General features: G+C 40.6%; 1 protein-coding gene across 1 annotated transcript in view; it reads right to left on the bottom strand.

Moving 5' to 3' along the window:
- The window catches only part of vwdel (von Willebrand factor D and EGF domains-like), a 31,143-nt gene that overhangs the window by 17,547 nt on the left and 623 nt on the right, over positions 1 to 12,973 (bottom strand). The window contains exons 2-13 of the mRNA XM_039619734.1: positions 11,598 to 11,788; positions 9,487 to 9,718; positions 8,877 to 8,951; positions 7,920 to 8,149; positions 7,219 to 7,308; positions 5,914 to 6,061; positions 3,598 to 3,812; positions 3,433 to 3,506; positions 3,016 to 3,289; positions 2,701 to 2,897; positions 1,420 to 2,246; positions 1,020 to 1,156 (exon numbers count right to left, since the gene is read on the bottom strand). Coding sequence (XP_039475668.1) covers positions 1,020 to 1,156; positions 1,420 to 2,246; positions 2,701 to 2,897; positions 3,016 to 3,289; positions 3,433 to 3,506; positions 3,598 to 3,812; positions 5,914 to 6,061; positions 7,219 to 7,308; positions 7,920 to 8,149; positions 8,877 to 8,951; positions 9,487 to 9,718; positions 11,598 to 11,788 — 2,690 coding nt within the window. The remainder of the gene's footprint in view (positions 1 to 1,019; positions 1,157 to 1,419; positions 2,247 to 2,700; positions 2,898 to 3,015; positions 3,290 to 3,432; positions 3,507 to 3,597; positions 3,813 to 5,913; positions 6,062 to 7,218; positions 7,309 to 7,919; positions 8,150 to 8,876; positions 8,952 to 9,486; positions 9,719 to 11,597; positions 11,789 to 12,973) is intronic.

The raw sequence follows: 12,973 nt of genomic DNA, 5'->3' as shown, positions 1-12,973 counted from the left end.
TAAATCGTATTTCTGTTTATACTTCAATGCAAACAACACCCCTACCTCTTTAAACTGTATTTATTATAACATTATTTAGTATAGTTCCAACAGCACCCCCCACCCCACTCAATGTGCAATATCACTGATCACACTGCACCTCTCAATGCACCTGCTAGTTAGATGGCATGTATGTGTATGTATATAGATGTAAGCGTGTATGTGGAAATATGTGTGTGTATGCATGTACGGATGCAAATATGTATATATACATATATGTATGTATGTGCGTGTATGTTTGCAGGTGTATGTATAACTTGTACATATCTTTCTTGTGTAAATGTAAATTTGTCATTGTGTAAATACTTACGCTATTGTGTACTTCACACACATGGAGAGATGCCAAACTGCCTTTCACTGTTCTTGTAACAGTGACAATAAAAAGCTATTCTATTCTATTCTATTCTATTCTATTCTATTCTTCTGCTAATGTTAAGCAATCTAAAGAGGCCGTTTGGAATGAGGCACTCTCTCTAAAAGAAGAACCAGAAGCAACAAGAGTGTTTGCTGCTTGCATTTGTGATTGACGTCTTGTAATCTCTAGCTCTCTTCCACAGCATCTCTTTTGTCCTGTCTTCCCTTTCTCACCCCAACCGGTTGCAGCAGATGGCCGCCCCTGAGCCTGAGTTCTGCCGGAGGTTTCTTCCTGTTAGAAGGGAGTTTTTCCTTCCCACTGTTGCCAGTGTGCTTGCTCATGGGGGATAATATGATTGCTTTTCTCTGTATGTATTATTGTAGGTTCTACCTTACAATATAAAGCACGTTGAGGTGACTGTTGTTGTGATTTGGCGCTGGATAAATGAAATGAAATTGAATTGAACTTCTTTTGTCATTTTGCCAGTGAAAACTGAACAGAGTTTGCAAATCTGAGCAGAAGAGACAGAGAAAAAGTATATTGTGGTATTTTGTAAGGTGGTACTACAGAACAAAAGATGTACATCAACTAAAGAATAAAAGGAAAAGAGAAGCAGGAAAATTACCTTTTCTTTAACAAACTCACACTTGAGCTCGTAGGAGTCCTTGAAGCCCTGACCATGGATGTTGACTGTGGTGCAGTTTCCCTGATGGACATCGCATAGACCATCCTTCTGCAGCGTAGTGATCTCTGGGATCTGGTCTTCACAACATTAACAAAAAGTGCAGATGAACATGAAATGTTACCCTTGGGAGTTCAGTCCAAATCATAAACCACATGTCTGACGATCATAAGTCTGTCATCACGGACCTCCAATGGAAGATTAATGTATATAACTAATAACTGTATTACAACTACGCTATAAACATAGGGATACCTTACAATATCGTGTTGTGGGAGTAGGGCATTATCACAATACTAAGATCTGTCTACTATATGTGAGTGTCTTCATGTGGATATGTTACCAGAAAGCACACTGCAGTCATAGGAGCTAAATCCTGGGAAGCAGACACAACCCCAGTTTGAGCACTGGCCGTTCCCGTTGCAAAGATTTGGACACTTCAGGATGGCCACAGCATCCTGGTACTTCTCTTCTCCCTCCCCCTCCTCCAGCAGCCTCCTCTCACACTCGTTCTCCAGCAGCGGTATAGTCGCATTCAACCACGACTGCTCGTCCTTTAGCTGTAGGTCAGTAACACACATGGTCACGGCATGGTTAACAAATAATTCTTTCAGCAGGTGCCGGCAACCCATCACTATGCTCGAGTTTGCCACAGTCTGCCGGCACTGGGCGTGGGCCTGCTGCTCGGTGAGGCCAGAGGGTGTGGGCCACGTTAGGGGAGATTCTGGCTGAACTGCTGGTTCATGGTCTTCTGGGAAAAAGTAGGTAAAGCCTTCCAGATCAGACTGACTGAGACTTTGATGTGGGGAGTTAGAAATGAAACGTTGGGCACTGCGCCTGCCTCTGGGTTGTTGATAGGCTGAGGTTGAAACTCTCGAGGCTCTCGAGGGAAAGCCGGACTGATCTGAGGGTAGTGGCTCTCTTTCATTTTCACTGAGTAGTTCCACAGAGGTGATGAACTCGGCTGTGACGTCCAGAGTTGGGATGACACCGGGGAAATGCATGTTGCCGTGATTAGAGCAGCTGGGGTCGGATGAGCTAGTTGGCTGAGACGGGGCTCTGGGAGATGAGAAGCGGGGCATCTCTTCCTGGCAGGTACAGTGCCTGCGGGAGTTCAGTGTACTAATATGGGATGGCACAGTGTCAAACAGGCTATTGCCTGGGGGTAACCTGAGAGAGAAGGAAACAATGTCAGTAAAGAGGTAACAAATGTCGTTAACTGTTTTTCTGCATGGTCGTAATAAATTGTTCATAGTGGCAATTTTAGTATTGTGGTCCCTGCTGGCTGCAGCGTTTTCAAGTTTGTTTAAGCCTTTGGGATGTGAAGTCCAAGTCAAATAATTCTAACATTTTCTAACCTAAACCACTGCTACTAAATACAATCCCACAGTGGGTATCTTTAATAGTTTTGGGAATATCCATGATCAAACATTGCCTTTCAATGTGTGAAAAATGGGCTGAAAATGAGTGGACAGGCCTTTAAAAAAAAAAAAAACTTCTAGGAAAGCATTTGATATATGGAGCTGTATATATAGATTGAGGATTTCTTCTTCCTGCATAGCTAGAGCACTACGTAGCTTACAAGCTGTTATTGCTTACAGCAATTAGAACATGAATGCCTGACCTCCATTCGGAGATAAAAGCATGTAGATCCTCCAGTTTGGCGCCCCCTGCTAAGTGGAAGTCATTGTCTGATTGTCCATCATAGGTCCCACACAGACCCTCAGTGTGCCTCCAGTCGGAAATGTGGGCTCTCAGTGTCAGACTCATTCCCCAGTCAGATACATCAGCACGAACAAATGCTCCAGAAGAAAAGGTCATCTGCAAAAAGTCAAATATTGAGAAAAGAAAATATAACTTTAAAACCAAGAAAGGCAAGAAGTTTACCAGGTAGCTTAAATTGTGAAATTATTTAGCTTGTGAACTCATTTTCACTCACAGTGACTTTGCGTCCTTGGTAGGACTCTGTGATCCGAATGCCGCTCTTACTCAAGTCTCTGTTCTTCACAGTCAGTTGAGGCTTGGTTTCACCCATTTCCCCATTGCACATGTCAAAAGCAATAACATTTCCCCCGTCCCTCGCCACAAAGCCACACACACACGAGGCGGCATGCACAACGCTGCCGCACTCCCACTGACGGACGTGGACCTCGAAAGGCCAAAAGCTGCTCTTATACAGGACAAAGGTGCCTATTTGGGAGTTGTCATAGTATCTGTATGGTGCAAAAACGAGAAAGAAAGCTCATCTTTTATTATGGACAATTTAAAACTTCCATAAGTAATAGAGTTTATTTCACTAGAGTACAGCTCACAGCATAATACACAGTAAGCTTCCATATTAACTGAATTAAAGTACCTGCCATCAAATGTGATTATGTGAGGATCAGTGAAGGAGTAGCAGTAGGCTGAGGGAACATCCTTAACTGTTATCTGAAATATAGAAATCAATTTCAATCTTTCTTAAAAGAAATTATACATGATGAGGTGAGGGAGTGTGAGTTTAAAAGTTTGACGTGTTCACCTGGACAGGTTTTGGTGAGTATCCATTCCAAAGAAAGTTTTGTGTGACGATGGGTTTAACAGTGATCTCAGTTGTCCTGTTGCCATCTTTAACAAAGTCGGTTACAGGACTGAAGTGGATCACAGCCCGGCTACAAATGCCCTCGCGACAGGGACCCTGAGACAGATCCACGACACAGGAAGACAGGGACAGATCTGCACCCAGCAAACCATCCTCTGCAATACAAGGAGTTATTTTCACTTCATTTGAAGGATTAAAGAACACCAAAAAAGTACTGCACAGACATTTCTTTACAGCTAAATAGGACTAACACAGCATTTAAATGGTCCTGATGTTAGAGACATTTACAAAGATTTATTAACATGTAATCAGCCCCTTCTCCTTTCATTTATTTCTACAGATTTATGCAAAAAAAGTGGTGGAGACTTTCCTATGGGCTGAAATAAATGAAGCATAGTAAATTTCATTAAATATGCCTTAAACCACAATTAAAGCTTCTCCCAACATTGATTTAATTATTCTTATGCACATAGATTGAGGGAGGGAGCAGCCCTTCACTGATCACAAACAAGAGGCACAACATAGCATCTCTGAACACAAGAACAAAAGCTTTACTAGATCACAGCTGTAAAATAGTTTCATGTGACATCAACCTACCTACCATCAAACTATCTATCCATGAAGCCAGGTAACACACACCAATTAGTTAAACTGCAGGAATGTCTTAAAGACATAAAGACCTGGATGGCCGCTAACTTTCTGCTTCTTAATTCAGATCAAACTGAGGTTATTGTACTCGGCCCTGAAAATCTTAGAAATATGGTATCTAAGCAGATTCTTACTCTGGATGGCATTACCTTGGCCTCCAGTAATGCTGTGAGGAACCTTGAGTCATTTTGACCAGGACATGTCCTTCAACGCACATATTAAACAAATATGTAAGACTGCTTTCTTCCATTTGCGCAACATCTCTAAAATTAGAAATATCCTGTCTCAGAGTGATGCTGAAAAACTAGTTCATGCATTTATTACTTCCAGGCTGGACTACTGTAATTCTTTATTATCAGGATGTCCTAAAACTCACTGAAAAGCCTTCAGCTGATCCAAAATGCTGCAGCAAGGTTACTGACAGGGACTAGAAAGAGAGAGCAGATTTCTCCTGTTTTGGCTTCCTTCATTGGCTTCCTGTTAAATCCAGAATTGAATTCAAAATCCTGCTCCTCACATACAAGGTCTTAAATAATCAGGCCCCATCTTATCTTAATGACCTTGTAGTACCATATCACCCCATTAGAGCACTTCGCTCTCGCTCTGCAGGCTTACTTGTTGTTCCTAGAGTATTTAAAAGTAGAATGGGAGGCAGAGCCTTCAGTTTTCAGGCCCCTCTTCTGTGGAACCAGCTTCCAGTTTGGATTCGGAGACAGACACTATCTCTACTTTCAAGATTAGGCTTAAAACTTTCCTTTTGCTAAAGCATATAGTTAGGACTGGACCAGGTGACCCTGAATCCTCCCTTAGTTATGCTGCAATAGACGTGGCTGCCGGGGATTCCCATGATGCATTGAGTTTTCCTTCCAGTCACCTTTCTCACTCACTATGTGTTAATAGACCTCTCTGCATTGAATCATATCTGTTATTAATCTCTGTCTCTCTCTCCACAGCATGTCTTTATCCTGTTTTTCTTCTTTCACCCCAACCGGTCGCAGCAGATGGCCCCGCCTCCCTGAGCCTGGTTCTGCCGAGAGGTTTCTTCCTGTTAAAGGGAGTTTTCCTTCCCATTGTCGCCAAAGTGCTTGCTCATAGGGGTCATATGATTGTTGGGTTTTTCTGTATTTATTATTGTGCTATCTACTGTACAATATAAAGCGCCTTGAGGCGACTTTTGTTGTGATTTGGCGCTATATAAATAAAATTGAATTGAATTGAACCTGAAATGCATTTGTGAATGTTTCAGTGGGTAATTTGATATTTTTATAAAAAAATATTTATTGTTATACAGCATATTACAGGTAAAATATCTTTTAAGTATTGCAAAAAGTAATCAAATTACTACATATATCATATTTTTTTATTTGACCCTAATGTTAGGCTCACTGCACAGCATTGAATTAACATGGCATCATATGCTATATTTAATAATCAAATCCACATATTGGATTATTTAAGAGATTACTGCAAGTTAATAACCTGCTGTTTAAAAATGCATTTTAAGCATATAAACTGCATTAAAGTTCACTGTAAACTGCCTACAGTCCAGCCTGTGCTATTGGAAAGCAACAGTACACACTGTCATTATTTACAGATCAACCAGGTCACCTTCACTTGTTGTGCTGAGCTGCAGGGACAGAGTGCACTGCTCTGCAGAAGCTGGAGACCCTTCTGGACATGGAAGAGGAACCGTGCTCTCGACCACCATCTCATACAATCTGCCATCCTCAGATACACTGCTCGCATCTGGTCTTAACTGCACAAAAACATGATTTTAGAAAGAGAGGGTGGTCAGGTCTTTTATACCGAGTGTTTATCCACAACTCATCTAGAAGAAGACAGTTAAGATAAGCTGATATTTAAGTGATCTGAGTCAAAATAACAACCAAAATCTAAATGAAAACATAATCTTCTCTTTTTTAATATGTTTTATGTCTGTGTACACGTCTCTTAATTTTTATTTACATGGACATGTGACAAAGTGGATGAGCAGTTGTAATACTCTCCACTTGTCCCAGAAGTATTGACTTTTTGCACATTATGCACATTATTTTCTCTATATATTTATTTGCTATGATTTGCTATTGTCAAAGTAACATTGCTCACTGACTATCCCGGGTTTGTTTGTGTAAGCATTACGTTGCCAGCAAACCAAACATTCAGCAAATTAAAGCAAGCACTCAGTTACATGTTGCTTTATATTTTATTATGTAGCAGAATTAAGTCATTTGTGCATAATTACATTGTTTTTTTTTGTTTTCAGTCTTCATGTAGGTCAGGTGTGGGGAAAGGCCCGCCCAGTATTTCCCGATTTTTAAAGTACTGATGATGTCATGTCTGACATCAGCAGGTTAAACCAAGAGGAGGGGTTTCTTTTACCATAGGAATGCTTCCTTTTGTTTGTTTCAGGATACAAAAGGATTTGCTGAATATTTTTTCTTATATAGAGCCATGTAGTTGTGTAAATGTGTTAATCAGAAGATTTGGGAGCTTTATTTAATTCTCAGTCATTTGTGTTGAGTTTTAGATTCCTCAGCTCAAGCTAGTGGTATTGGCTAGACTAATTGAAAAGAAATTGATAGCCTTATATATAGTCAGTCTCTGCTTGATTCAGAGAAGGGAGGAGAGCTGAGTTGTGTTGCTATGTTTGACTTCTGTTACTTAAGTTAATTTGGGGGAGTTTTGTTAAGTTTCGCTGTAAATAAATTGCTCATCTCTGGGAACCCAAAATGTCTGCTGAGTCTGCTCACCTACCGCCTTCCTTGACGCTCGAGTAAGACTACCTCGTAGGACAGAAAGCTCAAAACACTGTAACTTCTGTCTAAACCTGTACATGTCTGCAGACTAATGACCAACAAAAAAATTACTAGCAAGAGAGATCACAAATATAAATGTCAGATAAATATTATTTACCCTGATCCCAGCAAAGAACTCCTGACTTTCCACCGAAATACCCCGGACATTGGGCGAGTCCAAGAAGAAACTGGAGCTGGAGCAGTAAATCTGAGCCAGAGGGAGGGAGATGTACATAAATTACTTCCATTTTAGTTTATTTTTATAGATGAAGTATTTAATATAGTGTGCTATATTGCAATTTCCAGGCACTCTTTCCTTATTTTAAGCGTATTATGTCAAAGTCCTCATACAACAGGCCTTGACAGCACCACACTAAGCAAATGTTATGGTAATAAAGAAAAAATGAATTGAACAAAGGAGAATAGAGATAGGAAATAAAAGCAGAGAAAAACTCCTGACTGTGTCGAAGGCTTTTGGCCCAGTTAAACACATGAGCAGCTCACAGTAAAATAAAATGGCATGTTGACAGGCATCGGTAATTCCTTCAGTCCCTGCTGCCTTAGAAATCCAGGAACCTCGTCTTTGTTTATATAGCAGATCTTATTTGCAGAAGACTGACGAGTGGAAGGTTGCATAAATTCTCAAAAAATAAGAGAAGCCCACCCAGCAAAAACCTGCTGAACAGTTTCTGAAGACATACTTTGTTAGATTTTTGAATCATTTTGAGATTTGGTTTAAAAAAAACTCCCTCTAACACAGAGTGGCTAAACAGCAGTCCCACTACACTCTTTAAAGGACTAGTTCACCCACATGCACACCTTGTCTCCTAATCGGAGGTTGAAGCCGTCGAGCTCGATAAAGGCGAAGGTCTGGATTGTGGTCTCCTGTTTGAGCTCCTCCTTCCGGCCCTCAGGTGAGAGGCGGGACCAGGCCACCACATAACCCAGGGAGCTGTTAGATCTGCTCTCAAAGCTGCACTTCAGGTAGACGGTGTTACCTGTCACCTCTGAGACGATCACTGGCACTGACGGAGTCGGGGGCTGATTAGCTGTTGGGGGAGGAGCAGAAAGACGAGGCAGGTTATTGAGGCCTAATGGGCACTTTTAAGGTCCTCTGAAAAATGTGGAGGTACTTCTATCCACATTTTTATCATCATTCTCTAATTTTAAATATTTTTGAACATACGCCATATGTCATCTCAGACATAGAAGACACACCCACTTACTCTTTAAATCTGCTGTTATGAAGGGCAGCCAATCAGAAGATGGTTGATTTAAAGAAATCAAGGCTAAATAGACTAAGACAAAAGTATGCACTGGCATTTTATGTGCTCCATTATTTACATGGGATGCCTGTTGGGTGCGAGTTCTTCAAGGCAAGAACAATTACAGACATCCCACAACAGCAAAGAATTAAACAGGAAGATGAATTAATTTAGCAATTCTAAATTCTCTTAATTATCAGAAATCTGAGCTTTATACTGTTATTTGAAGCATACTGATGAACATTTTCAGTAGTCTGTAATTTTTTCTCCCCCTAATTTCTACCTCTGCTTCCTAAAGCCTACCTTGGCATAATTCACAGTCTGAGACACTACTGGAGACCTGGACCAGAGGACAGCGGGACACGGGCTCAGGTCATTAAGAGGAGAGGTGAGGGTGGCATTATTGTGTTCCTGACCATATGCACCTCCCTGACCTCCAAAGTGTTTTGGTATTTAATCTAACATGAGGAGACAAGCGAGACCCATAAAAACACAACAGCGGGATCCTCACTTTTACACGATCCACCGACGTTCACCTCATCAGGACCGCAGAGCAGCGATGATGTGGGCAAAGCGTCTGACATCTCTGTTAGGGAGACAGGAGATTTATAACAGATCATTATAAAACAGCATGACTTGTATATAAATATTGTCTTTTTTTAAACATAGCAGCTTCAAAACGATTATGTTTTTGCACTTTATATATACATCCATGCTTCCACATTTCATTTCTTCCCCTTTTCATTTTTCATTATAAATTAGCACGTAATGTAGAAATCAAAGGACAGTGATGCCTATGCCAGCTGACACTGGGCGAGAGACAGTACACCCTGGCCCGTCACATTCACAGCTACAGCAAATTTAGATTGAGAAATTATGTCTGTGGACTGTGGAAAGAGAAAGAGAATCCACAAAGGCACAAGGAAAACAAACTTCACACAAAAAGCCTCCAGCTATGCAGCATCTGTTCCCTGTTCTTTAAGCATCATACGGCCACTAACACTAAACTGAATTCCTGTTATGCTGCTATGATTGAGTCTTTCCTTGATTTTTTTTGAGCAGTGTATTGGCACAAAAATCATGCTTTACATTACAGTCACACAGTAATTACTGTTACTTACCCTGTGCACAGTAACCCATGCAACCCTGCGTGGGCTGGAGCAGGTAAACATAGAAGTCTCCACAGTTTCGGACAGTGACTGGGATGCGAAACATGCAGCACTCTTTGCTGCTGCTTGAGAAAAACTGCCAGGCAGCGCAGGCTGTCAACTGCCTGACCTCCAGCGGCCCCGGCAGGGACTCACCCTCACCCAGAGACAGCCACACCGGAGCCTGAGTCCCACAGTGGTTTACCTAGATGTTTGGAAACAGAGGGGGCAGGGGGAATCAGTATGTATGGATGTATTATGGTCATTCTTTCACAAAACTAATCCTCCAGAATGGAGGAAAACCAGTAAAAGCTATTTTGGAATATAGAGAAATAGGAAGTTTCTACTAAAAACAACAAATGCCACAAAGTAAGCACAGTACTGCCACACATGCCCTGTAAACCTGAGTTTGAAACATCCACAGACACCAAAATTGAAATCAATCAATGAGTGAAATGGTTTAAATAACTTTGCAACTGAATAATTTAGAAAATGTCCAAAAGAAGATATCTGATAACATTACAGATTATACCCTGGTTCTCCTTAAAGACAAAAGGTTCTTGGCTTTGACACATCTAACTCTTTATTTGCTAACATCATCAAAAAGACACTGCGTTGTTATGTAACACATGTTCACAGCAATCCTCTCTTCCTTCCTCCGCCCACTCCCGTAGTTATCCATCACCCAGGGAGAGCAGCGATGCCCCGGGAAAGCAGGAGGCTGAGAGGCTGACACTTTAGATGGATCTTGCAGGCTCACAGCAGGCCAACCACAACACATGAGACATATTCCAACTCTCCTTTCATTCTCCTTCATAAATATGTGTATACACACAACTTGCATGACAGGCAGGCTACCTCAGAGCTTCCCCTCATGAGGACATGGATGGGGTCTCAAGGGCTTTCACAAACTTATCAGGTTATATTTTTAATTAAACAAACATATAATTTATATACATATAAATTTAAGTTTACCACATGAATCTAAAAAAAGAAATAAGATGGAAGCTGCCATGGCTGAGGTAATTACAATTCTATTATATTTTTTATGACCTTTAATAGAGGTCACATTGAGTGACTGAATTTGTGCAGTATACCTGTGAAATTGTTCTAAAAATTGGTGTAAAAATTCCTACATTGGTTAAAAAAATGACTTTCATATAGAATTCAAGCCTCAAAGTTAGAACAATCAATGTTTTAACAACTTATACAAACTGATAGAGAAATAGAAAGGTTACGATTCAGCAAACCTAAATGAAGTTCAGTTAATTACTTGCACTAGATGGATATGGGAATGGTTGGAGTGTTTTTACAGCTTCTCATTGGTATATTTGAAGTTTTTATAGGAAATTTTCAAATACAGTTAATCATTTTGGAGTTTTAGCTGCAGTCTTTTAATAAAGCTGATTTACCTCAGGTCTATACAATGTGAAAAAAGATTGTGCACTTGAGTTAAATGCAGTTTTTTTGATTGACCTTACATGATATCTATAAATTTCTAAACAATGACTGTTGCTCATAATGACGATACATCAAATAATTAGGCCAGTACATGCAAGTAATCCCTGGGAGCCTGAAGCTCAGGATTCAAACTGCTCTAAATGCTTAGTTTTATATAGTTTTTCTGACTTGGATCTCTATGGTGTGACTAAGAGTGGATATTTCGAGGCAGTTAATAAACCTGCATGCACCAAAGCCCAGTGAAGCATAAATAAAGATTATTTTGAACTTTGACTCACACAAAGCTACTTTATTAGAATGCAAGAATAAAAATATGCATTTTGAAATGAGCATATAGGCCTCCTCTAATGTACATTTAACATATCTTATAGTATGTTGACACTACTGGACTATGTGTAACTCAAAAAATGTAAGGACTCAGCTAAATGGTTTGAAGAACAAAATCAAATTAATGGAGTTCCATGGGAAGAAGTAGATGAAGGAAATATAATTTATAGTCAGATAAAAAGAATAGAATAGTTCCTCACAGCAGCAACATCCTTGGAAGCTCATTTATAAGACACACAACACTTGTAAACAGATCTCACTCTCTTTGAAAAATCTTTTACAAAAACATCATTTACCTCCACACACTGGGTGGGCATACTCGCTGGCTTGTCAAAAATCTGAAACTGGTACCAGCCCGGTGTGAGGGAGTGGTCACAGATGAAGTCCTGCAGGGATGACTGCTGCAGCCAGCTGGAGCTGAAGGTGGTGCTACGGTAGGGGTTCTGGAGGACCGAGTGGCCTCCTGGGGCACACTCTGGAGGAAGCACTGAAGGCACAGCCAGAGAGACAACATAAGGACTGGATTCTCACCAAGACTGTCAGTAGCAATGTTCAAATACTGTATACGGAAAGCTTTCTGCTGGCCAAATGTTGCATTGTGGACATCAACTCTCCAGCTGGCCTGTGTTCAACAGAAACATTTCAAAGTGAATTTGAAAGGTGATAACACACTCACTAAACTCTATGGACATCTTGAGCCAATGTAGAATGAGAAGCCAGTGCATTGCTGTCTCATGAAGTTTAGACCAGATGTCCACAAAAAAGAGTTCATCATAAACTGTTATGCATGGTTACAATTATGTATGTGCAAAGTCCACTTTGTAAATGTAGTTAGTTTAAACAACATAGTGTCCAGTTTTGGAGAGATATTTTCCCAAGGTGCACTGGTGGATTGTTGACCTGAACACACACAAGCACAGCTGCAGTAAACATCTGTGAATGCAGAATCTCCAAAACCAATTTTCTTTTTGTTTTAATTCAAGTGAGGTCATACTTTCAGCTGATGAATGGCCTCTCTTTACTTTCAAAGATGGGTACTTCTATAGGCCTGTTCAAAAATCACTGGGGTACATGTCAGCTACCATTAGACTTGAATGTGATTGCAAACACCTAATAGCAATGGTAGATTTTTAACTCTTTCCCAAGCAAAACATTTCAAAAGATAATAAAGACATTTCCTTTTAAATATATATAGTTGTGTCTATAGGTTTTTGGACAATTCAATTTTTTGTAATTTCGACTTCACCACACTGGATTTTAATTCAATCAATCTGTGTAATTATTCATATCCACCTTACAATCTAAAGCACCTTTAGGCGACTGCTGTTGTGAGACACAAACAGAGACACCGGGTGAAATTCAGCATGTACTGGTGGTCTGACTTTGTTCATGCCTTTATTGGGAGGCAAAATAGACCAAACAGACAAAGCAGGGGGCGGGCTGTAACCAAGAGGAACTAGCTTGTTTTTGGCACCGTAAAGTTTCCTGACCTGAGTGGTCAAAGTGAAAGGTAATATCCTCAAAGAGCCTGCACAGCAGTGACAGGCAGACAAGCCGCTGAAAGCCAGGACAGCAGCTTTCAAAGCAAGCATCCTTTCTAATCAACACCTGGTCACTACAGTCCTCGTCAGCTGAACAGGAACTTAGAGAATCCACATCCTGTTTGCCTGTT

Source organism: Oreochromis aureus, linkage group 11, assembly GCF_013358895.1.
Source record: "Oreochromis aureus strain Israel breed Guangdong linkage group 11, ZZ_aureus, whole genome shotgun sequence".
Classification (NCBI taxonomy): domain Eukaryota; kingdom Metazoa; phylum Chordata; class Actinopteri; order Cichliformes; family Cichlidae; genus Oreochromis; species Oreochromis aureus.
Note: the sequence above shows the minus strand (reverse complement) of the source record. Positions and strands in the feature narration are given on the sequence as shown.